This window comes from Branchiostoma lanceolatum, chromosome 2, assembly GCF_035083965.1.
Source record: "Branchiostoma lanceolatum isolate klBraLanc5 chromosome 2, klBraLanc5.hap2, whole genome shotgun sequence".
In the NCBI taxonomy this organism is placed as follows: Eukaryota; Metazoa; Chordata; class Leptocardii; order Amphioxiformes; family Branchiostomatidae; genus Branchiostoma; species Branchiostoma lanceolatum.
In genome coordinates, this window is record NC_089723.1 from 29,971,529 (window position 1) to 29,998,792 (window position 27,264).

The 27,264-nt window shown below is 40.9% G+C and overlaps 2 protein-coding genes across 4 annotated transcripts; one reads left to right on the plus strand and one right to left on the minus strand.

Moving 5' to 3' along the window:
• The first annotated feature begins 1,018 nt into the window (after nucleotides 1-1,018).
• Nucleotides 1,019-6,948, plus strand: LOC136426968 (uncharacterized). The gene is made up of 4 exons (XM_066415687.1): nucleotides 1,019-1,082; nucleotides 1,658-1,900; nucleotides 2,423-3,098; nucleotides 3,763-6,948. The coding sequence occupies exons 1-4, from the start codon at nucleotides 1,019-1,021 to the stop codon at nucleotides 5,213-5,215; spliced, it is 2,436 nt and encodes an 811-aa protein (XP_066271784.1). The 3' UTR covers nucleotides 5,216-6,948.
• LOC136428510 (serine incorporator 1-like) lies at nucleotides 6,023-27,228 on the minus strand. Of its 3 annotated transcripts, XM_066418084.1 has the most exons (14): nucleotides 27,100-27,228; nucleotides 26,681-26,782; nucleotides 21,630-21,797; nucleotides 20,958-21,142; nucleotides 20,264-20,346; nucleotides 19,788-19,881; nucleotides 19,048-19,091; nucleotides 18,210-18,383; nucleotides 17,570-17,668; nucleotides 16,862-17,012; nucleotides 14,581-14,699; nucleotides 13,913-14,036; nucleotides 12,828-13,006; nucleotides 8,428-8,577 (listed from the first exon to the last, which is right to left on the minus strand). In XM_066418084.1, exons 2-13 carry the CDS (start codon nucleotides 26,717-26,719, stop codon nucleotides 12,859-12,861), a joined length of 1,428 nt encoding a protein of 475 aa, XP_066274181.1. In that variant the 5' UTR covers nucleotides 26,720-26,782; nucleotides 27,100-27,228; the 3' UTR covers nucleotides 8,428-8,577; nucleotides 12,828-12,858. The 3 variants fall into 3 exon arrangements, with proteins under 3 accessions (XP_066274182.1, XP_066274181.1, XP_066274180.1); XM_066418085.1 differs by lacking the exon at nucleotides 12,828-13,006 and having other exon boundaries at nucleotides 6,023-8,577; XM_066418083.1 differs by lacking the exon at nucleotides 8,428-8,577 and having other exon boundaries at nucleotides 11,999-13,006.
• Nucleotides 27,229-27,264: the final 36 nt, after the last annotated feature.

Below are 27,264 nucleotides of genomic sequence, written 5' to 3' on the forward strand. Positions count from 1 at the left end.
TGGTAAAATGTGAGTTTATCACAATATGCATTTTTATTTTGCCTGCCTGCTCAATTATTTTCCTACAAAAATACGAGAAGCAAGAAATTCAATTGCTGTGGCCTTGTGTATGAATCAAGAACGATGTCAAACAAGTCTGAGTCGGTTCCAGGGTGGTAGAATTAAAAAGTTATTTCACACACAATATGGCCTTTCTTCTGGATATCTGCATAGTACTTTGGGGTATTTACACCCGAGTTGATTAGGAAATTGGTTCGATAGTGGGGCCCTTAAGAAACGCAAATGGTAGCTCTACATTGTAAACCGATAGAAATATGCCAGGGAACCAAGCAGGTGTTATTTTCTAATGGTAGCCATCACATCCTTTGTGTTTAGTGTTACACAACAGACCGTGTGCCTCAACTATGTGTAAACCGGGCTACCTTTTCCAAATATACACTTACGTCAAAACACCGGTGAAACGCTAAACAATGCTATAGTGATGGCGTGTCGGCAGGTTGTCCAGTATTAGGCTTACAGCTTGTCGAGTTTACCATTTCTGGGACCTCAAAGGCTGGTGATTTATACACTCCCATGCTGTTTACGACGTTCTTTGTGTATCAATGATTAGAGAAAATGACTTTATGGCACTCTATTGAGTGGTAAAAGAACTCGTTTGCGACACACCAGAAAAGCTGTCAAAAGAGGACGGTTCAGCAATGGGAGCGGTTCGGACGACAACTTCTCTTTCCGCTACGGCGATTGTTTTTATGTTTCTGGCAGAGGTGGCCGCTCAGAATGTTGGTAGGTATTATTCTTTTTATTGTTATCGGATATAGATATATAACTGAGGCCATAAAAACGGCAGAACTGATACGATTCAAGATACGTTTTGGCTGGTAGATTTGACAAAAATGTACATAACGTACGGAGAGATGTGTGCATTTCCAATGCGGCTTCCGACTTTCAAAACTACGAAAAAAACACCTCTGCACATAAGTCTAGCATTATACAAAGTGTTAGCCTTTTTCCATCCTCCATGTCCTCCGTAGTAACCGCTGGCTCAAACTTTTCCCTTGCTAACCACGGATTCGTCGATGAAGGTTGGACATCCAGCCAAGGACATTATATAGGCTCCTTGATCCAGCTAAGACGATACGCAAAAAAATCAGTTACTCACGCAACTGGCATGGATATGATTTTGGAATTACGGAAACGGTCAGTTTCGGCCCGTTTCCAAAATCATACCCAGTTGCTTGAGAAACTGTTTTTTTGCGCAACCGCGGTTTAGCAAGCGAAAAGATTGAGCCAGCGGCCACTACGGAGGTACCCGGGCTAACAAAGTTGGCTAGCAAAGTGTAGTCTCCGATGCAGACTCTTCCCGGCTGTTTTCTTTTTCAAGTTATTGTTTTTTTCTAATTGCTGGCCCGGACGTTACGTTAGTGGGATCTTTTATGTGCTCAGGGTGTGACTCTCCTCAATCACGGAACCTCCATATAACGTCCTATCCTAGGGACGTCCCTAGACAAAGCTAGGTATTCATTTACACCTGAGTGAAGTGAGGAAATTTGTGTCAAGTGCCTTTCCCAAGGGCACAACGTCGGGGTGCATGCAATATATTCCCAACAAGATATTATTGACACTTTCGTTCTGTTCTGTTCTGCTCTGCCCGTGGCAGGCCCGCGACCCGACAACCTCGGCCCCCCACCGATCGGCCCACCGCCCGTCCACGCCGCCACCACGCCGCCGCCCCTGCTGTACGTCCCCACACCTCCCACCTGTCACCCGAACGACACCTGTAGCGACAGGTGCGGCACCTGGAGCCCCGGCACCATGTGTCAGTGTGACCCGAAGTGTCGACTCTTCGACGACTGCTGCAAGGATGTGGATACATTCTGTGGAGGCTCTTTGGCCATCGATGGTAAGATGACATGACTATTCGTTGTCTTCAGACCTAGCGTCTGGTCACATATCGTACGACCATCTTACGATCGCACACTGGAGGTATTCTTGGGTCAGTCGCGCACGTGTAGTACGTAATTGAGTCGTCTTCTTACTGTACCGTAAAGGCTGTTTGATTTAGATCTTTGACAGCGGTTGGTTCTTAGCCCCTACCAGGCTCTAGACGGGGCAAACTGTATCTATCGGCTGGCCAACTCCTCTATTTGGCCGATTTCTACTCTTTCCAGCCACGTCTGGAGCCGCCTGGTAGAGACTAGTTGGTTCCGTCACTGCGCCTGCTTTAAAATCGTACGGCATCAAAATCGTACGACATTTACGTGACCAGACCGTTATCTGAATCTGAATCCTAAAGAATGAAATGTAGTTGATTATTTAGTATAGTATAGTATGATAGACATTACCACGTTTTGTGTAGTTTACAACCTTGAAGAATTTGTATTTCCTTTCAATGCACAGAGATATTTGTTTCGTCGTGTTTCAGACATAGAGACCGCCAACAGGCCCGTCGTCATGGCCGACTCGTGCACGTGGCGTTGCGGGGAAGATATCTTATCAGGGGCGGCCGAGACTTTCTGTGACTGCGCCGAGTCATGCGTCGGGAACAACTCTTGCTGCTCGGACCACTGCTCTGCTGCGGACGGGGTCCGTTCGAACGACACAGCGCCCCGTGCGGTACCAAATGACACTGCACCCTACGAATGTCTCTGGAACGGCGGGACGGACAGTTACGTCTGGATGGTCGCCAGTTGTCCCGAGGCGTGGCCCGACGACGTCGCGCGCGAGGGTTGCCTACACACCGACATAGACTACACGGACGTCAACGACGTCATCTTCTACAACCCGGTCAGCGACGTCGCGTCCGACGTCGCCTTCAGGAACGTCTACTGCGCCGCGTGTAACGGCGCGCACAACGTCACATTTTGGACGCTAGGGATAAGTGGTAATCTTGAGCTTGTCGGGTCGGAAGAGGCTAAACTCAACGCCACCATTGCAGCCATCCAGTCCGGTAGGGGGCGCGCGTACTTCAGGCCTCTGGTGAAGACAAGAGAGTGCGTGCCCAGAAAAACTAACTACCAGGGGGACCAAGGGGGCCGTTGCTTTGCGGAACTGTGCGCGGGACACGCGGCGTATGTCAGTGGGGATACGGGCATATACAGGTGAGGTTTTATTTTAAAAGGCTTCAGCACTTTCTGAAAATGCTTATGGTATGTCTAACGTTACACGCTCACTTTGGTGGTGTTTTTGGATTTTGTATGTTTGGTAAATATTAGTGCGATGATAATTCTGCCGGGTATCTAAGGTCATCTCATCTAATTCAAGGCCAATAAAGAAGGATAACGGTGACTTGAATAAAAAGGGATCTACTAATGCAGCATCAGTAATTCCCAGGGTATGCACACCTCAGATGTCGATACATATATATATATGCCTCATTACAGGAGAAGGTCTCGTTAATATCGTTTTTCATCTTTTAATGTAGCGGACTGAAGCGGGTATCTCACTCGGCTGCGCCTAAGTACGCCAAGTCATTGCGGCAACTTTGCGAATTTCTGCCAATTTTCTCTCTACGAACAAATTTTACGGAATGCTTTGCGCCATTGTGCGCCATTGTGCGCCGTTTTGCCATTTTGCCATTTTGCCATTTGCGAATTCTAAAAAATAGCAATCTAAGGCGACAAATGTTGATGCCGTTTTAAACCACTTTGCGAATGTATCTCGCAATATGGCGCAATTGGGCACAGCTCGGTGAGATGCCGGTTTTACGATACCCGTCGGATTTATGAGGGTTGACGTTACATGGGAACGTTCTCGTTGCCGCAGAAACGTGTACTGTGCCCAGTGCGATGGCGTCCATCCGCAGGAGCTGGAACTGCTGAGCTGCGGCATGACGTCATGTCGGTCGTGTGGGGGCGCTTCTCAACTCCACCTCCTCTCCCTCACCATCCTCTTCAACTTCAACCCGATCAACACCGACTCCTCCAGGAAGTGTCCGCCGGGGAGCACCTACGACCGCCTCAGCCGCAAGTGTCGGGAAATCATCGCCAGTCCGACGCAGGCGCCAACTGGCGAGATCTGCGTGGACGGACAGGTCCTCTCAGGCGGAGGCATTTCGGTGGTAGGCATAAGCATAGATGGGGCACCCTGCGAAGAGTTTAGCAGCTCGAACTCCACGGTAGACAACTGCACCGACTGTGAGAAGCCAGCCCCTGAAGCCTACCCCACTACAGAGGCACATCACTCGGAGGACAACGTGAATGGTATCTTGAACATTGCTCTGACAGCGCTGTCCGCTGTGGGCGGCATAGTTTACCTTGCTCTCTGCGTAGTGACCCGGGAATATCATTCCATCCCGGGCCGTCTGAAGATGCAGCTCGTCATCACGCTTACTGCAGCCCAGTCCGTCTTTCTGGGCAGGGTGGTCGCGCAGGTTTCCACGGCGTTCTGTTACTTCGTCGCCGTTCTCGGTCACTATCTTTTCCTCGCTGCCTTTCTGACCATGAGCGCTCTCGCGTTCGACCTCCACAACACCTTCTCTCGCGGCATTTCCGAAGGTAGGTTCAACTCCTACCGCCTGTACATTCTGTACACGTGGTTGTTGCCTGCCGTTGTTGTCGGAGTGACCGCCTTCGTGGATTTCTGCCCGTGTATCACCACCGTCAGTGTTGGTTACGGCGGGCAGGCTTGCTGGATAGGCGAGCCGTACGCTCTCCTGGTGGTCTTCGGTGGCCCCGTCGCACTGGTTCTGGTCACGAACGCGATCTTTATGGTCCTCACTGTGGTGTCTCTCCAGAAGGCGACCAAAGCAGTGTCCAAGATACGGCGTGACAAGAGCCGCAGTCTCCTGTGGGTGTATGTCCGCATCACCGTCCTGTTGGGGTTCACGTGGGGGTTGGGATTTGCGGTGTCCTTTGTGAGGAGCCTGGTTCTAGATTACATCTTCACAGTGCTGAGCGCGTCTCAGGCTTTCCTTGTGGCTCTGGCCTTTGTGCTGAATCGTTCGATGCTTCGCCGCTGCGAGGCCGCCTTCCGTAGGAACACGTCCAAGAATAAGAACACCCACGCCACACATGTCGGGAACGGGTCTCGGCAGTCCAGGCGCGATTCCCCGTGGCGTGTGGCCTCTGGGAGCGCCAACTCTGGGTTCACAAGCTCCACCTCCACCTCGGACTGCCAGCTCAACCCATGGCCCATGTCAAGTGACTCCGAGCAGACAAGTTTCGGGGGCGCATCCGAAATGGCGGTGTTCAAATCCCACGAGAAAAATTTCATGTGATTTTGCCGTTATTACCAAACCGCTGACTGCTTTACATATGCCAGAGCTAATCATATAACCTACCATTTGACATACAGTATGACTAATGAGTCATAAAGAATGTCAAAGGTCACAGTCACATGCGTTACACCATCCCCTCTCCATCCAGCATACGTCCATGATAAAATGTGGGGGATGATTTTAAAGCTGTGATGAGCGGCATGGTTATGTGGAAACCGCCATTCAAATACTAGGCAAGTAACATTTTCAATCTAAGCTTCCGACGGTGGATTTTTTCATTGAAAGTTGTCCACGAAAATAGTTTTAGGATTTACTGCAATGAGGTCATGTTGTTGTGTTGATTCCCGTGAGTTAAGTCAACTGCAAAGCTGCGCAGTGTTTTGGCAACGCCTTAGGGGGTGAGGCTTTTTTGCCACAGAGGGACATCAATAGACCCATACCCTATAGGCAAAAAGTGTCCTATGCCCAAGTGCAGTCTGTTATGTGGATACGTGGATTTCAAGCTTAAAGGATGGAGAAGTGATTGGCCAATCAGGAGTCAGCATTTGACATTGACAACGAGGCCATAAAACTATTGGTCAGCCAACAGCTATAATACTAGTAGTTTAGATTTTAATGATCAGTCCAGATGTTAACAACCATACACAGACCATTACCTCAAAACCACCTCGCTACGCTCAGTGGTTTATTTTGTGGTTATAGGAGCCAATCATTATGCCACCACTTCCGGTCTGGACACCCCATTATTGACCAATCGGGTCAACCCTTTATTGACCAATCATACAAAAAAAGACAATGACAAGATGATACATGATTACAGTTTAATATCTGCTTCTATTGCAAACATGCAGCCTTGATTATCAGTTGGAAAAAAATTGTTATTGACATTTCATTTTTCATTGCACATACACACAGAACTTACATTCAACAATCAATTCACAGTTCACCTTAATTCTTCATAATTTTCTCTGGCAATCGTACATTGTCAAACACTAGACAGTAGTTGGTCAGATGCATAATTGTTAACATTTTCTGCATGAAATTGTTTCAGCTCCTAAATGGTAAAAAGATCACCTTTCATATATGTACAATATCATATTATCAGAACAGTAAAATACATCCAGGTTAGCAGATGACGTGCATAATTATATTACATTACATTGTACACATAATAATTATAATAATAACACTACATACATTGTGTATCATACCATATTGTTAAGCAATACTAAATCTTTGTAAATACACTCAGATTAAAATTAAATTGTATTATGCAATTTTTGTTTTTTATTGATTGTTACATGCTAAAAGCAATAACTGCACTAATTTTAGAGCAGTCAAATTTATTTTCTTAAATTACAGTTTTGATTCTATTGTAAATAGTATGTTCAGCAGCTTTTGAATCGAACCATGCAAAACTCATGCATTGTAATCTTATCACATCACATGAAGTTAAATCCCAGCAAATTTAAACGCATTTACAGAAAATACATATTTGTTACTTTCATTTCAGTAGATGTACAACTAATTATGGTACAGTTTTGTTTTGTATTAGTCTGGTACAATATACATGTCCGTGTATGATAACTTACATAAATGTTTTACTGTTACTTCTTTACATGTTTTTTTCTGGTAGTAAAAATGCTGTATTCCAGAATATAATAAATCATAAAATGGGACATTCATATACTCCCATAGAGTGGTCATCAAATAAAGTATGGCTTTATAAATGATATACTTTTCAATCAAAATCCACTTTATTGTTTCTAATAATCAAAAGTGTGTAATTTGTTTTAAGTGAAGTAATCAAGAGGCAGTTTACAAGCCACATCAGATTCTGTATCATTGAACTTGGAAACTGCATAAAGTATGATTGAACATTCTTCACCTAATATTGATAAACCATCAAGTTCACAAAGACTGGAGTGAAGCAAGCTAAAACTACAACATGGCAAGTGTGCTTTCAAGGATTGAGGTTTCTCGTTATCATTCCTGAACATTAAAAAAAGGCATTTTCCTATGAAGGTTAGCTGATGATGCACATGAGTTGAAAAAATAGAAGATGTAAATATACAAGTTTCTTTGGTACAAATTGACATACAACATTTTACATCCATGGGTGAGGGATGATGACTAGTCATGATGATCCACAGAACATACTTCATGAAAATATGTTTCAATTTGTTTTCTCTAAAGACTCCCATGGCAAACCAGCAGTACTGAAATATTACTCTGTCAGGTACCGAACAATTACTTACATCATGGATAACAACTTCAGTGACTTTTCAGCAAGTCAGCTTTGGGTGTCTTACTATCACAAGCTTCCTTTTTCTGTTCTTTTACTGTCAGTGCTGTATCATTCTACAGTACTGAAATTCTACTGGCATTAACTGAAATTCTACAGGCAATTACTGGCATTTACTGTCAGATTCTGTTCAATTACTGTCAATTCAATTTTCCTTACTTATAACTGTCAGTACTTAACAGTCATATGTCCGTACTGATGGTTTGCCAAAGGCTGTTTGCACAAACATGATTATTGTCTGCCATACTGGATGCTTAAACCTGTAAGTTGTCAACCAAATTTGAATTCACAATTGTGATGATGACATTATACACAAAAGTCATGCAAATTCATAGGTTTGACTCCTCAAGGTTCAATCAACCAGCATGGAAACTGTGACATCACATGAAAACAACTAGTATCAAATGACTTTGCTTTTCACTAGTATTGCCTATTGATTTCCAAATGTCTGTTAAAAACATGAAATCTGAAAAGATTATTTACCGAATCCTTCATCCTTACCCATTGGCCACTGAATTGTCTCTTAGCGCCTGGTCACATTCATTGTACGATCATCATATGATCGCAAACTGAGAGCATTCTTTACATACCAGTGTATGTGTTGTACAAAAATTCAGCTGTCTTGTTACCAAAAAGGCTGTTTTAGATCATTGACAGCATTTGGTTCTCTCACAGCCTGCTTGAAAATTCTACATCAAAATCATACAACGATCTACGACGAATGTGACCGGGCTGTATAACCTGGTATTCAAATGTATTATATGAGTCTTAGAGTCTCTTTGTTCTCTTATAGTTATACAAATTTGCGTAAAAGGACGAAGAGACTCAGCAGCTATAATAGGTTCGGAAACCAGGCTACGTGCCGTAAGAGAGAACACACTTTTCCACAAGGTGTAAGAAACTCTAACAATGTTGCTATTGGAACTCCCTGTTTGGCAGACATATCGGTGCGACCAGAGTCCACACATACACCACCATACATGCCCAACAGGAGGACAGCCGCACCCACACCGATGCCCAGGAGAAACCAAAGTTTAGAATGCTTGCTCTGCCCGGACTAAAGAGTGGAGAGAAGGCAGAAAAAAAAAGAAGATATTATGGCAACTACACAGCGAACACCAACACCATAGCACAGATGTGCGAAAACAAGTGTGCTGCTAGCACCCTCATCAAACTCCTTTCACTGGGCACGTGATTACGACATAGCACAGTACTGAGGTGTTGTCAACACTGGGCAGGATTCGGAAAACACCATTTGGTAGAGTGTTGGTCAAGAATGTGTACCAGAGGACTGGCCATGCGAAACAGTGCAGTATTGCCATGCAGGGTACTTTAGACACAATTTCTGTTGACTACGTGCGGCATCGAAGCACCAAAAATGGTGAGGTTGTCAGACGATTCCGCCCTGCCAACTCGGTCCAACACCCTAACCCTGGCCGAGTTGACCAGGGTGTTGGGCCGAGTTGACCAAGGTGTTGGGCTGAGTTGACCAGGGTGTTTACTGAGGCTGAGGGTGTTGGGCCAAGCTGACCAGGGTGTTGGGCCGAGTTGACCAGGGCGTTGGGCCGAGTTGACCAGGGTGTTGGGCCGAGTTGACCAGGTTGTTTACCAGGCCGAGGCCGAGTTGACCAGGGTGTTGGGCCAGATCGACTGGGCCGAGTTGGTAAAGGGCAGAATTGTCCTGATCCCAAGCGGTGGACTTTGAATGGTACCATATATACAATGTAGTTGACGCTAAAAAATCGTCTGAAATACCCTGTACAACAATGCTACACAGTTTCACATGGCTTAGTTCTCTGGTACATATTCCAGACCAACTTTCTACCAAATGGCATTGTCCAAATCCCACCCAGTATTGAGAACATCTTGGCCATGATTTCTGGGGGAAAGGAGTTGTCATGAGGGTGGCTACAAGGAAAATTATAATAGTGAAAGAAACTACTGTGCAGGACCTGGGACTTACACAAAGCATTTGAGATAGAAACTCAACACAGTGCAAGCCTCTACCACCATGATAACACATGTATATGGAGAAAAGGGATCATAATACTATGAGGCTGGCACCTGAGGTGCTCCCAAAACAGAGAATATTGCTGCATATCTGTAGCAGTGTACAGTACACAATCATCACAAGATAGGAAATAGACACCTGCACAATATCTGTATCTGTCTGTATCTGTATCTATATAGCCGGTATAACCGCCATTAGGCGTAACACACCAGCTTCGCAGGCACGCGGCGCGGCAGCAGCTGGTCATATTACACCGAACTGTCTGTTACACCTAGTCTTTGCATATCTGACTGCAACCGTTCTTTAAAGCTACTTAGTGAGGAAGCTCCTACAGTACTTGATGACAACGAGTTCCATTCTACTATGGTTCTCGGGAAATACGAATTTTTGAACACATCAATCCTTGGCTGATAACTCTGGTACTTAAAAGCATGACTATTTCTGGTCCTCTTCTGAGCTGGCATTAGATACTTATCAGTCGGTACGTCCACAAGTTTATTAGTCATCTTGTACATCATGTAAAGTCTGGACATTGTTCTCCTGTCCTCAAGTGACATCCATTGCAGGTCTGCTTTCATTTTTGTTACACTAGCGCCCCTTTCATAGTTGTTCGTGCAGAATCTGGCAGCTTGGTTCTGCACCCTCTCCAGTTTATCTATATCCTTCTTTGTGTATGGATCCCAAACTGTTGCAGCATATTCAAGGTTTGGTCTTTTTTTTTTTTTTTTTTTTTTTAATTTTTTTTATTCATTTTCCATCCAACAACATAAACAACACAGTCAGTAGTTCAGTAACATAAATAAGTGTCATATACAAATTGACGTCAGTAATTACTTGTCATACAAAAAACAGTGTCATATAAAACAAAAACTTTCTCCGTCCAGTAACAAGTGTCATATACAAAAGAAAACTTTATCCATTCAATAACATAATTTCAATCAAAACATAGATAAGGTTTGGTCTTACTAGAGACGTGTATGCAAGTGATTTTACCTTTGCTGGGCATGCCCACAAATTACGTTTGATCACTCCCAATGTCTGTTTAGCCTTAGTTGTTACTTTGTTGATATGGGTGTTCCACTTTAGCCCCCTTGTTAATGTAAGGCCTAGGTACGGGTGGCTCTTTGCTGTTGCTAGAGCCTGTCCACAGAACTGGTAGGTGGTTACAATTGGGTTTCGTTTGTTTGTTATATGCATGATGTAACATTTTTCCGGATTAAACTGCATTAGCCATCTGCTTTGCCATTCTTCGAGTGTGTTCAAATCTTCTTGCAAAAGCTGTGAATCACTCTGTGTGGACAACTCTATATATAACAGGCAGTCATCGGCAAATAACCTAACATTTGAATCAAGCTGGTCTGGTAAGTCATTTATGTACAGGAGGAAGAGTAACGGTCCCAGAACGGTTCCCTGTGGTACGCCTGACGCAACTCTAACTGGAGCTGAGGCCTTGCCTTCTACCACTACCGTCTGTTCCCTATTGGTCAAGAAAGCCTTCAACCAATTTAGTGTGGTGCCTTGAATTCCGTAGTGCTCTAGTTTTGTGATGAGTCTGCTATGTGGGACTTTATCGAAAGCTTTAGTAAAATCAAGAATTGCTAGATCTACCTGTTTTTTACTGTTCAGTGCGCCAGCTATGTCGTGAGCTGTCAATATAAGCTGTGTTTCTGTGGATCGCTTTGCTCTGAATCCATGTTCTTGGTAGTCAGTCAATATGTTGAAACTTTCTAAGTGTTTCATGACATGACTATGGATAATGTGTTCAAGTAGTTTGCAGGATATACAGGTCAGTGATACAGGTCGGTAGTTGCCGGGGACAGCTCTATCTCCCTTTTTAAAAATGGCACATATATTTGCATCCCTCCAGTCTTTGGGAATTTCTCCTGTGTCTAACGAGTGTTGGAAAATATTGGTTAACACAGGTGCTATTTCGGTGGCTGTCATTTTGAGGAACCAAGGAGGTATTTGGTCTGGACCAGATGCTTTAGATGGATTAAGACCTTGGAGCATTTTTTCGACACCATTAGGGGAAATCACTATGTGTTCCATGGGAGGGGTACAGGGCTGTCCGAGAGTTGGCATGTTTGTTGTGTCTTCTTCTGTGAACACACTTTTAAACTGTGAACTGAGTGCCTCTGCTTTTTTCTCGCTATCACTGATAATGGAATTCCCCATCTTTAGAGGGGCTACGCCGACAAGGTCTCTTCTTAGGCCTTTTATGTATGACCAGAATGTTTTGGGTTTGTCTATTATGGCTTCCCCCAGTATGTCTGCCACATATTTTGAATGTGCTGCTCTTATGCTTTTCTGTACACCCTTCTTAACTCTCTTGTATTTGTTCATGTCTTCCTCTCGCCCTGTTCTCTTAGCTTTGTTGTAAAGACGTTGTTTCTTACGACAATGCCTTCTTAGGTTTCTGTTGAACCAAGGCAGGTTGTATCTGCTTGATGTTGTTTTACTAGGGATGTACAAGTTCATTGTGTGCTTTATTTTGTCTTTAAGCAGCAATCCAACAATCTGCCATTATTAAACCAACATTGAAATAAAACAAAGGTTTCAGAGAGATCACACGGAAAAAAAATCAAATAGGAAACATATCAAACGTTTTTGTTATGTTATGATAAACTGCAGGAAAGGAACAAATACACTGCAAGCTTTTGTGTCGTTTCCAATGATAAAAGGTGTTATGAAGACAAGAAGCATACAAACAAATGGCTGCAAAGAAATAACCGTGGTCAGAACACACACTCAGATGATAGTATTGATACCAATGCCAGATGCCGTCAGAAGTATACAAGTCATGTAGCATCATGGTGACTACAGATCAGAAGGGTAATTGTGAGGTCACCAGCTATGCAAGCATCACCACCATTCTCCACTCAATCTAATTGCATCATGTTAACAACAATAAACTAAGACATGCATCCACGCACAATTTTTGTCAATCTCCAATTTTCCAACAAAATCTATTGGGAAATTTGCAAACAATAAACAGAGACCAATGATATCACTTCATGCATCTGTGAACAAAATTCTGGTTTGGAATGACAATCACACAAAACAAAATTGATAATCAAAACCTCTTATTTCAATGTTTCCTAAATTGTTAAGGATTGGTGATTTGTATTATCAATGACTGCAAAACCTCAAGTTGTTTTTACTTTTCTGAATATTTCTTTGAGGTTTGGTAATTTGTATCATCAACGACTGCCAAATTTACAAATTTTTGCCCTTCCTGCCAGAACTGTGTTGACAGGATTTAATTTAATTAGTGCCGACCAACCACTGTCACTTGCCTAATTCCTACATGAATGACAACTGGTTGTGTTACTGGGGGAACTCTCGGTCGGTACAACACAAGGGTGCTATGAGTGTCCACAGGTACAGTATGAAGCAAATCCAACTGGAGGACACCTTCACCCACACAGATGCCCAGGTCGCTCCGAACGCAAGTACGTCCTGCACGGACTTTGGGCTTGAGTGGGGGAAAAACACTCGACATGAACATTTGTGACATTCGGGTGAAATGACGCATGGTTCGTATGATCTAATGTGTGACATGACAATAGCTTACATGTGACAACATAAAATCATACTACCACAATGGGAGATCAATGTTACTGTGTTAGGTGATGAAAATGTCTCAAAACCTATGGTGACGACAGGGCTCTAAATACTGTGTGCAAAACTGGATCTATGCACCTAATTTTTAAATGTGGGTGCACTGGTGCACTATCGATTTGTGTAGGGTTACCTATTACCCTAAAAGTAATCGTACACCAATACAAAATTAATGTCAGTATTAGATCTAAATAAATCCAGTAGTAGAGATTTAATTTTATTTCTCTTTTCCTGACCTGGATGTCTTATATTCACAAAGTTTAATATACTACTAGTATACAGAATAAGGATTTTCGACATTCAAGTGAAAAGGAAATAATACTGTACAGTTACAGTAACAGCTTTTGAAATTAATAAAATTTCACATTCCAGTTCTGAATAGGTAGTAGGGTTTGTAATTTTGATTTGCTGACATTCTACTCGAGTTTACATTGTGCACCAAAAGCATTTCCTGTGCACCTAAATTTCTAGGTTAGGTGCACATGAGTGCAACTAGTCCCAAAAATGAATTTTAAGCCCTGTGGTGTTATGTGCTTGACCTGAAACACAAGTGCAAAACTAAAGTTTATGTACAAGTTGTGCACCCAAAATATTTTCTGTGCACCTTATTTTTTAGGGTAGGTGCACCAGTGCAACTAGTCCCAAAAATGAATTTGGAGCCCTGCAGTGTTATATGCTTGACCTGAAACACAAGCGCGAAACTTTAATGGATTGAAAACACATAAAACTATTATCAATAAATAGTTGTGTGGTGACTTACTTGTACCAGTTGGTAAGTGTCATCATGATGTAGAGTGAGGCCAGGAGGAACACAAAGTGGAAGAAGGAGTAGGAGTACACCACCCCGTCCTGCTCATTGTCAATCATCTTCTTCCCATCATCATCTGGAACAAAGGGTTTCATTCATGACAAAAGGGCAGGGCAGTTCAGAGAGATTTCTTATAACACATGGCTGTTGTACATGACTGAAATATTTAAAAAATCATAAAACAAGACTTTAAAGATTTCACACCTCTGTCAAATATTTAGTTTCTTTTACACATGCATATCTTTTTTAATTGTACACAAGTCATGTACTTCACTGATTAGGCAAATAGGGTTTTGATTAACATGACATGTCCATTGATTACTTCCCGTCATTCTATGGTAAACAAGACAAACAGACACACCAACACGCGAAAATGCATACAGACAGACCAAAAACAATTACCTCCCTATGAATTAGCTATTATTAATACATGTAGTTGCCTCTTCAATTTACCCCATGACCTGTCATGTCTGATAATGCCACTCACTTCCTGCCACTCTACTAGCAATGTATTCAAATAACTACACAATGCAAGAACATAACCTCCAGACACACAGAAACCAAATCCTCCATACACAGACTGACAGAGGCAAAAAGATGATCATCATTATTATAGTTACCTCCGGCATCCTCCTCCACACCACCGCAACACCCGCAGCATCCCCCCTCTCCAGCTTCTACTGCATCTGCGCTGGAGGTGGATACACCCAGCCTGTCGGACTGGGCTGAGGTACGCAGACTGATGGGAAAGAAAGAGGTTCATCACTATTAAGCTACTTGTGATGTTGGATTGGTGCAGCATTGATGCTGCATTGGTGCTGCATTGATGCTGAACTAGTGCTGCATTGATGCTGCATTGATGCTGCATTGGTGCTGCATTGATGCTGCATTGATGCTGCATTGATGCTCAGCGGGTGCTGCATTGATGCTGCATTGATGCTGGACAAGTGCTAGATTGATGCTGAGCTAGTGCCGCATTGATGCTGCATTGATGCTGGACTAGTGCTAGATTGATGCTGAGCTAGTGCTGCATTGATGCTGCATTGATGCTGTATGGATGCTAGATTAATGCTAGATTGATGCTAGACTAGTGCTGCATTGATATGCCATTTCCGTACAGATACCTCGGCAATTTATCATCCATTCTGCCCTAATGCGTTGCAGCCAGAGCAAGTCACACCAGATTGAAAATTTATAAACTGTTCGAATAATGACGACAATATGAAGTGAAAAAATAAGTGAAATTGTCTGGAATAGTTATCTTAATAGTAAATACAGTCCCGTGAACACCAATGCAGGGATTTCATTATTTTGATTGATTATTGGACAAATATCTTTTGCTTCTATTCTGCATACTACATGTACACCATGCACTTAATAATATGTGGCCATGATGGTAGTAGAGAGAGGTCAGAAGACAAGGCGCATCTATTAGGATCACAGAAGATACAATAGTTGTGAATCAGTACAAAGATGTTGACAGCACACTTGTACTCAGTACAGTAAGTTAAAAGTCAAACAAAACTTTAAGGTGTGGTAGAAACATAATGTAGACTACTAGTATTTCACTTTCACCTTCTTCAGTGCCATTGTGTAAAACACCTTTGTGGCAAAATGGTGATTCAATAGAAAAAATGATGATTGATAGTGGTAACACAATTAAGTACTGAGTACAGTAGTTAAGAAGAGTGTTACACTTGTGAGGAAGAGGAGAGATTTGAGTCACATCCACAAGCTAAGCACTGTGGGTACCTACGTCCCAACACCTCCATGGCTGCTGGTAAACAGGCTTGAGTGGACAGCAAGATGAACAAACAGCTAGTAGTATATCATTAGAAACTACAAAATTCATTCTTTGTATCTGCGTCAAGCTTTCATGACAGGAAAAGCCAATGAAGTACATACTGGTTAGCTGTTTGTACTACATGTATGTTTAGCTGTCATTGCACAATTTCTGATCAAATAAACATGCATTCGTCCATTGATACAATCTTCACTTTGTTTCCCCCTGAGCTTCTTCAACCACACATGGTTTACTGTATGTCCTAAATCAAAGAAATAAAATTGTTGTTATGATTTCTTTTCAATAGGACATAGGAAATTATAGTTACAGTGAAGTGTAATTAATGATTAGCTGTTGATGTACAAATGTACATAATGTAGACTCTAGTCTAGCATTTACATGTACATGCATGCACCAAGGTACAGTCTGTCTCCCCTGCTTTCACTATATTCCATCTGTAGCTTCCTTGCAATTACAACCGTTATTAACTGCATCAAAGTGAAAGGTTTAGCACTTGGAACATAACACCTGCATCAAGAAATGGTAAGTTCCATAATCCCACTGCTTCAAAAGGATATTCAGGAGCTTCTAGGGTTGGTCAAGAGCTCATTGGTCAAGTTATGGGCAGTATGGACCTGTTTAAGTTACATGTTTGTATTATGTTAACTTTGTGAATCACATTAGACATGTTTCTGTGTGAGGATGGATTATAGGTCTAAGGAATTAAAAAAAACCTCTTCAATTTGTAGTGAATGATCAATGAGTGAAATTGTTACAGAAACTAATAGTATATGCTCAACAGAATTTGATACATTCCATTCTACAGATAAATTCGAATACATTCTAGAAGGAGATAACCCTTACTGTATACAAATAGGTTAAAATATATCAAAGAATGCTTAGATCTTAGAACTAGTAAGTGTAAGTGATAGGTTAAACTCAACATGTTGAATTATTCAATATGTACTTCTACGTAGCTTAATAATTTTGTATCCCATTGTTTGTTGTTTGCATGTATAGTTGAGAAGACTTTACGAAAGTCGCTGTAGTTTTGTTGCAATTTTGTGTCAATAAACTTAAGATTGTTATAAATTTTTCGTAATGTATTGACTTCATACCTGGCGTAGACCACCATGACGAACATGATGAGGATGCCGATGACTCCGGACACGATCCTGTTGTCCGAGCGAACCAGCTCCGAAGGGACGCAGCCGTCCGCCACCTGCGCGGCCACCGTGGCATTCATTGTGGTGTTGAAAACATTCTCCGCTGTAATGGAACACGATAGGCTTATTAATTTCTTTAGTTAATGCACAGAGTATTACAACATTGACACTTGTTCTAGCAGATGCTTTACAATTTGATCAGGACATTTTTAGTGTTGTTAACAACAGAAAGCAGAACATGAACTTTAATAATAAATTCTCAACATTAGACGAGGTACATGAATCAAGTTAGAAAATAAGCATTGTTATCTACCACTTATTAAAATCTAAATGTGAAGCAAAAGAGTAGACACATACACACAACTATAACTTAACATGAAGCTGTTTGTCGGCATGCAACAAGGTACGAACTGTACAAAATCTTATGTGACAGTCAATTTTAAATTTAGTATCTGCTTTCCTTCTATCCAAAAGTTTATTCATCAAATGAATTCATTTCTTAATCTATTCATTAATCCACTCATTCATAAACCAACCAACCCATTCATTTACTCTCACACTCACTCACTCTGCCTCAGTCACTCACTTACTCACGCACCAGCCCACCCACCCATTTCTTCTATGTCATCAAACACAGGGACTACAATGGTTAATACTTACTGTGATAGGATTCAGGTTCACTAGACAGTGCTGAGTAGGTCAGGTACATGCAGTATGCTGAGATGATGGCAGCCTGCAGCAGTCCAGATCGGGGAGAAGCTGTAAAGAGAAAAAAATGATCAAAAGATGACCAACTTTCAACTGTAAAAACACATCAGAATTACTTCTCTGTTGCATCTCTGCAACCAGGAAAAATCTGTCTCACTTTAATTGTGTTAACCAATCAGATTGTCCACTTGTTAGAAGGAGAAAGCTCATTGGCCAGTTGACAAAATTACACTTCAATTAACAAAATCACTCTTCAATTGTATAGCCAATCAGAATGACTATCTGTGAGAAGGAGAAAATTCATTGGCTTACAATGCTTTTCAATGAAATAACAGTTCAAATGATTGGATGGTAGTGTCTTCCTCCCAGACTGTATAACCAATCAGAGTATCCAATTGCAAAAAGGAGAAAGCTCATTGGCTTACAATACTTTTCAATAACAGTTCTAATGATTGGAAGCCAATTGTATAGCCAATCAGAGTGTAACTTGTTAAAATGAGCAATCTCATTGGCACAGCTTTTCCATAACAGTTTACATGTACCTGGTACTTAATAATTGGTAATGTCTTACTTTCTATCCTATGTTACCTACCTTTCTGTATGGGGGGCAGCACTGAGATAAAGGAGATGACGATACAGAGGATAAGGTTGAGAGCCAGGAAGAATTTGTTGAGCTCACAGCCCGCAGGTTTGGTGAAGAACAGCACCAGGACGATGAACCCTCCCAGTGTGATGGCGTAGAAGAACAAGGTGCAGATCATCAGGGCTGGAACATTTAGCAATATATAAAACAAGTCAGAGACTTGGCAAAAATGTTCTATTCATAGTGGTGAACAGATGGACTATCTTTTGGTCCTCTAAATATTTTCTTGTAGACAATAAAACACCAAATACTGTAAAATAATGCACAAATATTCGCTGTGCTTTTAATCACTTCACCACGAACTGAAAACCAGCGCAAAAATTTTTGTTCTGTCTTCTGACCGCCTACCCCATTGTAGAAGCACTACATGTACATACTACACATTGTATAGTACTATGTTGTGTTGAAGGCACCTGTTATGGTGAAGACATACAAATACTAGCAAGGCACAATTGTACACATACCCAATCTTTGAACATTGAAATAACATATTTTTCAAAAAGAATTTCAAATACATTTGCAGTATACATGCTTAAATGTATGCTGCATGTTTTTGGAGTCTGTCACATACAGTTAGTGGCAGACAGGTTTAGATATTTGGCTTTCTAAATGATTATAAAATGATATTACTTGGTAACTTTTGATTTTAGACTGAAAGAAATTCTACCACACAAAAAGCGTGCGAGTTAATTCTAGTTGTAGCTCAATCTATGCACGTGGTATTTGAAACAAAAATGTATGATACTGCAGCTGCCTGGCTGCCATGAGAAGTGGTGACTGTACCTACCTACATACCAGCAGCTGCAGCTTTCATCACCTGCCCTGCTCACCCTGGGAAAGGGAAATTCAACAAATGGTCACTCCAAAATAGTTTTCATATAGATTTATACAGTAAGCAACATGGGTGGCAAGGTGGTCTTGTGGTTTAAGAGCTGTTGACATAGAATCATAGGTTCTGGGTTCAAAATTCTAACAGGACCAAATGTTGTACCCTTGGGAAAGGCACATTCAAACTATTTCCTCCCTCGTTTCAGGTAAAAATGAGTAACTAGCTTTGGTTAGAGACATCATCTTACATAGGACAAAAAGCCATGGATCCCGCGCTTGAGGAGAGCCACACCTCGGGCATGTTTAAGATCCCACCACACTTATCGAAAAGAGTAGGGTAATCCTGGTATGTTTGAGTGGATCAAACCTAACTTACAGCTTTACACAGGCTGCTGTTCTAAATTGATGTGTTACTGTAAATGCCTTTAGGTTTGCATGGTTTTTATTTTGCGCTTAGGGGAAAATGGGGTGTTTGCCGTGGTTTTAATTTCACGGCAGTACTATGGTCACATATTGCTACAGTATTGGACAAAATTGTTTGCGTTGGTTTTAAGTTCGCGGTGAACATAAAACCACCGCCACATTTACAGTATGCCTAAAGGCGATTTACCTGTTATGCAAAACAAACAAACAAACAAGTAAACATGGTTACTGTGGGAAATCAAAGTCTAGAATAATGACAGAACTGTAAGTCCTCACCAGTTGGAGTTCCAAGAGTGGGCAAAGTCCACCAGCAGTATAAGTTGGATCAGGATGAACAGGAATGCTCCTACCATCCCAATGTACATCCACACTGGAGAAAAATAACAGTACTAAAGCGTTGAGTCCAAATTACATTGACTGTTGTATTCAACCTTTAGCATACTGAAGTAGCTGTTTAGCACCCAATTCCCTATTGGTTACATATCATGTTTTTTGAAATACAATACAATGTATACAATATACATGTAGTGATGTACCAAAAATGTAATTCACTTTATACTGTATGTATAGTAAGGTGGTATGGAATTATTTGTGAGGCGTCCTGGCTTTGGTAAGTAATTTGCAGAATTATCATCATCTTTCTGTCAATCTTGTTAATCAAGCATGCTCATGAATTTTGACTCCAGAAGACTTAAAACACAACAAAATTCCTCATTGAGGAATTGTAACAAAGTAAGAATTTCTAGCCATACCTTGTTGAAAGATCTCCACATTAGGGATGTAGAAGGCTCCCACACAGATGCCAACAATGATCAACAGCTTGAAGAACCAAAACCTGAGGACACGCAGACAACAATACATCAACTCTTAACAGCTATCTTTCATTATTATTGTATTGTTAATTAAGACATTTATTGTATACAATCTTTATACAGCATCTGTGAACAGATAAAAGAGTTTGGTAAATCATAGGAATTTGGAGTTCTGAAAGTTTAAGGCACATTTATGTAGGACAACACTCTTCTCACAACAGCTACCAAATGAATACAATAATTACTACATTCTTGGCTAGATGTTGTACCTTAGGAAAGGCACTTTACACGACTTTCCTCACTCCACCCAGAGGTACAAATGGGTACCTGACTTTATTTGGTTGTGGAGGTAAAAGGTGATGGGAGGAGAGGGTTGGGGTCCGCCTTACAATACCATGCCCTAGACACAGTGGATAACTAGCCTGTGTTTACACAAGCTCTCGCTGGCGGAGGTTACTGACCCCCAGCCCACTCATATTCTAGGGGGCGGTTACAGTTGGGTCGTCCGCTAGGAGCGCAATCTAGTCAGGCTAAGTGGATAACAAACCACTGACCCCTCGGCCTCAAAAAGGCTATGCGACTACCTTTGCCTTTAAGGCACAGATATAGCTCACATCCTAGAAAAAATACCTACCCGTTGTGTATGCCTGCTCGACAGTCCTGACTAGTCTTCACATTAATCATGAGGATCATGAGAAGAAAGAAGAACACGGCCATGGAGAAGCACACCCGGTACACTGCCAGGAATCCGATCACCTGGCTGATGTTACAGTTGGGGCCCAGGTTGAGGAAGTCACAGACCTGGCTGAACCCTGGGATCTACATGTACATACACAACAGCAAACACAATGATATCAATAAGAAATTAGATCACTGTAAAATGCATTTAAGTTTGCATGTTTTTTATTTCGCAGTAAGGAGTTTGTATTTGCAGTTTTATGTTCGCATTTAAAACAATACTAGCGCTACAGTCATAGGTGGGCAAAAAGTTTTGCGGTGGTTTTACGTTCGCACTGAAAGTTCACCAAGAAAACAAACGTGAAAAATCTATATTTCAGTATGCCATACTCTGTGTGTTAAATTTTGTTCATCCTTCCTGACTACTATTATTTCAAGATGAAGGCAACTTTTCTTTTTGCCAAACTTTTTTTTATTTGCACGCTCGCATCAGTTTTGGGGTGCCCAGAGGATGTCATCCATACAGTCAATCAAATCAAGAAAAATTGGCCTTATCACGAAAACTGTGAAAATAAAACCACTGTAAATAATCCCTTTTTACAGTATTTCGATACATAATTGTGCTTACCGATTGCTGGATCGCGTCCTCCACTGCTTTAGACAGCATGATACAGGAGATGGCTGTGCCCAGGATCAGAAGGAAGGTGTACATGATCCGGGTGGTGGTGGAGGAGCGCACGGTGGGACAGCACGCACAACACATCGAACACGCTGCTGTCCCGAAACAGCACGCCAGCTGTGAGTCAAACACATGGCACAGGTTAGCACATGGAGGCTTGAAAACACAACAGTTTGGAATCTTAAAGAAAATATGTAATATATCTTATTCCATAGACCTTTTCACAGATATTCCAGACATGCTGGGAGAAAGGGGAAACTTCAGGTAGCACAGGTGGCAAACAACATTTGATTACTGCAAGTATCTTAGTTTAAGTTCATGGCTTTGGGGATTTAATTTTGAGAAAATGGAGTGTTCATAATTTTAACTTATGTTCATGATAGCACTGTAGTCACATAATGTTAGTTAATGGACACACCAGCGACGTTACTGATTTAAGTTTGCAGTCACCAAGTCATATCTGGTAATACCAGAGATGGACAATATTGCTAAAAACAAATATGATCCTAGAATTGAGCATGATATTTCCATGATAAATAGAGTTTACTTGAGATAAGTTGGGTCTGTCTTCATTTTTTGGAGCAGAGGAATACAAAAAGTCTTTAATTTGTGGGTTCTTTTCTGTTCTGTTTGTCCGTGAATGTAGGAAAGTTGGGGTAAGTTGTGGTGACTTCTTTAAACGGTTGGGTTCTTTTGTTCTTTGGTTGAATGAACAATTAATAGTTATTTTGATGTACAGTAGACAAATCCTTTCGCTTCCGAAACTACAATGTCATGATTTTCCTGAGATAGAAGATAACTTTTGCTATCTGTTGACCAGCGCTCTTAGATCAAAATGCAGTCACTGTGATAAATTTAAACGACCATGTAGCGACATTACATTCCTATGCACAACACGGTAAATACTTTATATCGGCAATAAATTCAAACAGCAAGAACATACCCTTGACATTCACTGTTTGAGACAGCTCAATAATTCATACCAGATCAGAGTTCTGGTCCTTAAAAATATCATATGACGTCATGAGCTAGTGCTTAAAATAGATTTGGGAAAAAATTGTGCTCTCTTTCTTTATGTAAAGTATACATTAACTATTTAAGCTATAATTTTCAAACGATGTTAGACTTATGCTGTAACTATATTTGGACCTTTGTATTTGATAATACTACATGTACCAACTGAGCCACTCCAAAATAGTCTAAAAGTTTCTGGATTAGATTTTGTACAACTACAAGTCATGTCCATTTGACTGTAGATATCATCGTAATATGTATTGCTACATTGTTACTAGAAGTACATGTTATGACTTAATCATTAGTTAAATGTTACATATCTTTCAAAGTTTGTATCATCTACTTATATGAACCTGCTAAAACTTATTATCTTTAGCACACTGTTACGAATAGGCACCCAACTCCCTATTCGTAACCGATTCAGGCAGCAGGGAGAAGGTTAAAAAACGCATTTTGAAGTTGCAGTAGTTTTCCAAAATAAACACACATGCATAAAACAAGATGGTGAGAAAATTCAAGGGCTGACATTTGGCAGACTCATACATGTAGACCTTTTTTTGAAAAACAAATCAAAGAACCATGCAACTATATTGTAATAGATTAATTAACCACATGTTTTAATCTAACCTTCAGCACACTGAAGCAGCCGTTTGGCACCACATTCTCTATTGGTTACAGAGTTAGGCAGCAGGAAGAAGGTTAAATCAGGTACAACATCTTTGCTGAGTGACTTAGTCAGTTAGTGAGTCTATTTTGAGCACTTATGAGATATGATATATGGACCAGACCTTTAATCATGAATGATTAATTTGTCTCAAACACTGAATGTCAAGGGCATGTTCTTGTTGTTTGAATTTATAGCCATTATAAAGTATGTACATGTACCGTGTTGTGCATAACAATGAAATGTTACTACATGGTAGTTAAAATTTATCACCGCATTTTGATTTAAGAGATATTGATAGCGATACTTTTTGTATCTAACTTTAAGAAAAATTAATATAGTCAAAAATCATATGTTCTGGTCCAGGTCTGGGGGTGTCAATAAAATAATTGAAATATTATAAACTGAATTCTAAGATCATTTAAAATTTTGTTTTGTAAATACTGCCAATCTCTGAAGTTATACAATATATGAAGGCAGCTCAATTTCATCACTTGAAAACCCATCTACTAGTACTACAATGTACATATAATTGTTAGACCATGTTATAGACGTATGCTGTTACTATATAACTGTTAGTATGTTATGCACAAAGTTTGAAGCTGATAATACTGCCGGCTGAACTAAACTACGCACAAAAAGTTCGGAAACTTAACTTTGGTTGATCATATCTCCGTTGTTTTTTTACCGATTTTGATGCATTATATATCATTATAAAGCTTGTGTGATTCCCTGTTCTATGATACCAAACTTATTGTGATTGAAAACCCACGGAACAAGTACCAGGACTAATAACGTGAGTGGGTCATGGAGAAAAAGTGCCCAAAATTCCCTGTTGGTGTCATACGCGTGCTGTGACATCCTATCGGTATGGGCGCGGATGATGATTCAATATATTGTTTCCTCACGTTCTAAGGTTATTTTTAGAACACAGACCATCCAAGGTTATTTCTAGCACACAGAACGTCCAAGGTTATTTTTTTAGCACATCGAAGATCCAATTGTTTACACCACATCAACACCTGCGTCCTGCAACGGTATCGTCATCCACAGGTGTTATTTTTTGTTATTGTTTCACAACAAACATTGGGGTATGGGGATGCATAACCTCCAGGGGAAAGACAAGACTTGTACCAGGAACCCTCAATGCCGAAAGATATCGTGACACATTCAATACTTGATCCAGTGGCCATCCCTTTCCTCCATAACATGGGGCCGAATGCCTTGCTGCAAGATGATAACGCCCGCCCACACGGGCAGGGATCATCGCCGACCATCGCCATGCATGCAGGTGTAGAGAGGATGGAGTGGCCCTCTAAGAGCCCGGACCTGAACCCCATCGAACATCTATGGGAATGAGCTTTGGTGAGCTGTCCGTGCAAGAGTGACCGAGAGAACAACGCTGGCTGACCTAGGACGCCTGCTGGTGGAGGAATGGGACGCTATCCCACAGCATCGCTTTGCGCTACTGGTGACGAGTATGAGGAGGTGGTGCCGTGCTGTAGTGATAGCGCGTGGCTGGGCCACCCGTTACTAAGACTCCTTGCTAACCCGTTACTAAGACACAGATTGTTGGTTTTGATAAAGAATAAACTTAGCTTTCATGAATATGTCTTGTTTATTATTGTTGATTTTTCACAATACCCTCATACAGAAGTCAATATCAACAGAAGAATATGTACGGAATAGCATGTTTGACTATAGTAAGGTAATCTGGGCACTTTATTTCTTCGACCCACTCACTTTAGCAGGTCTGATGCTCGTTTCATGAACTCGCGATCACAATAAGTTTGGTATCATGGGAGAGGAAATCAAATAAGCTTTTAAATGATATGTAATACATTGAAATCGGTAAAAAAATAACGGAAATATGATCAACCAAAGTTAAGTTTCCGAACTTTTTGTGCGTAGTTTAAGTCTCTTCTAAAAGTATTTCCTGAAGTTTTGAGACATTTTTGGAGTTGCAGTTATTTGGTTTTGAATTTGAGTCTTAAAGATGTGAAATGTTGCCAAAATTCTAACCATCAATTACTGTAAATGCATTTAAGTTTGCAGTGAAACGGTCGCCCCGAAAACTGCGAACATAAAACCACCGTGAACATTTCTGCATTTACATGTACAATGTAGTACACACAGTACTTGAAAATTTGTCTACAAGCATGACTTAAAAGAATCCCCCCATTTTCACAAACTTTAGGTAACAAATATTACACAGGACTATTAGCAAACTAGCAACTGAGGTCTTATGGACACAGGCTTAGATTACACATACACATGTACTAGTACATGTAAGCTATGCAGCTGTACTGTGATATGCACATAAAGGCTTAGTCAGGTGGAAAGGTTAAGTGGGGATTTCACAGAGGTGAGACCAGGGCTGTCCCACTCATTGTTTGGAAGCTCTCCATGTTGTTAATTTCTGTTGTTAAATTTGTCATTTTAAGCTTCGGAAAGTACATTTTCATCAATTTCCTGTCATGAAGTTCAGATTGGACGGACGTCGAAATTTTAGTCCATCCCAACAAGCAAATATCTGTCGCGGGTCTCCCAATAATGTCTCAATGTTAATAAAATGATTATGATTTCTAGTCACACGTTAGTTGCTTTGTGAAAATGGTTAAAGACCTTATAATGCATCTGATTATAGTGATGCTGATTTGTTTGTGTGTCAACCAATGGGTGATAAGATTATCTCATTTCAGAACTGGGGTTCCAATAGATCTTCTATGCAATCTGATTGGTCAGTTTCTAAAGATTGTGAATGAATTAACAGCCCCCTGGTAAGATGCTTATCAATCAGGTTTTTCTCCCAGCATGAGTTACAGCAAGGTTACAGTTAATCATAATAGTTATACTGAGCAGGAAGCGTCAGCTGCCATATTACAAGTTACATTCGGAATAGAAAAACAAAAAATATCAATCTATGTGATGATCCATTCCTCTAGTCACTAACTTGTTACATGTGAAACAGCGTTACAAAGTTACAGTTAACGGTACTTAACTGTAACACAAAGTTACATGAATATAGTGTAAGTACTAGTGGAGTGGACTTATTCCTCAAGCTAACCGACATCTATCGCAGCAATAGTTGTAGGTTAGCTCAACGGATGGATCCCGATAGATGTCGGTTAGCTTGAGGAATGAGTCCACTCTACTTAAGTTATACTATATAATGTTACATGAATGTTATAACTCAAAGTCAAATGCTAAGTCCGATAGATTTGACCAATTGTTGAACAGCCTCCAAAACATTTTTGTCAAAAACTCCATAATACTATAGAAGACTTTGTAAAGAAAGTAGAAGTAACTCTTAAGTTCCTACCTGTGCTGCGCAGCACCCAGCACTCAGAATGGCCCCCATGTTCCACTCTAAACTTGATCAGGATAATCTAATCAAGTCTTCCCCCAATGACTTCAGTCCAAACTGGAAGATAAGATAGTGTGGTTATTATATCTTATATGATTATCTTAGCTTCTAGACATCGATATAATCCAATCATCTATCAGTCTAGAAACTCTGGATTAAAGGTGGGAAATATTGACATTATGAGTCATAACCAGGTGTTGATTTCATCAACATTTTTTTTCGAGGAAATGCAACAGACGCTTGTCTATTTTTCCAAGTCATAACACGAATATGTTCAAGCGTAGATTCTAGCAAATGTCTTTAAACTACGACTAGTTAGTAGTTTCAAACGTCTGGTGTTCTAAAATCAAGTCTTGGAAGGAAAAAAACCTTACCTTTCAGCCAGAATTTAGTCTTTTTATGATGAACTCCTCCCTCTGTGCTTGTCAAAGTCCCTTTGTTTTGCCGGAAAAGTCCATGTACTCAGACAGGTAACGTTAAAGTCCAAAATATTTATATAAACTTCATACACATCTACAGAAAACAAAATTAGAAATTTA

Bases quoted from the DNA above. Each gene is read 5' to 3' on its own strand.
- LOC136428510 (XM_066418084.1), bottom strand. From the start codon at position 26,719: ATGGGGGCCATTCTGAGTGCTGGGTGCTGCGCAGCACAG. The intron at 17,669-18,209 runs GTAGGTAACATA...TTCTCTTTACAG, and splicing joins GCTGCCCCCCATACAGAAAG to CTTCTCCCCGATCTGGACTG. The intron at 13,007-13,912 runs GTAAGTCACCAC...CCCCCACTCAAG, and splicing joins ACACTTACCAACTGGTACAA to CCCAAAGTCCGTGCAGGACG.
- LOC136426968 (XM_066415687.1), top strand. From the start codon at position 1,019: ATGTCCTCCGTAGTAACCGCTGGCTCAAACTTTTCCCTTGCTAACCAC. The intron at 1,083-1,657 runs GTTGGACATCCA...TGCCCGTGGCAG, and splicing joins CCACGGATTCGTCGATGAAG to GCCCGCGACCCGACAACCTC. The intron at 1,901-2,422 runs GTAAGATGACAT...GTCGTGTTTCAG, and splicing joins AGGCTCTTTGGCCATCGATG to ACATAGAGACCGCCAACAGG.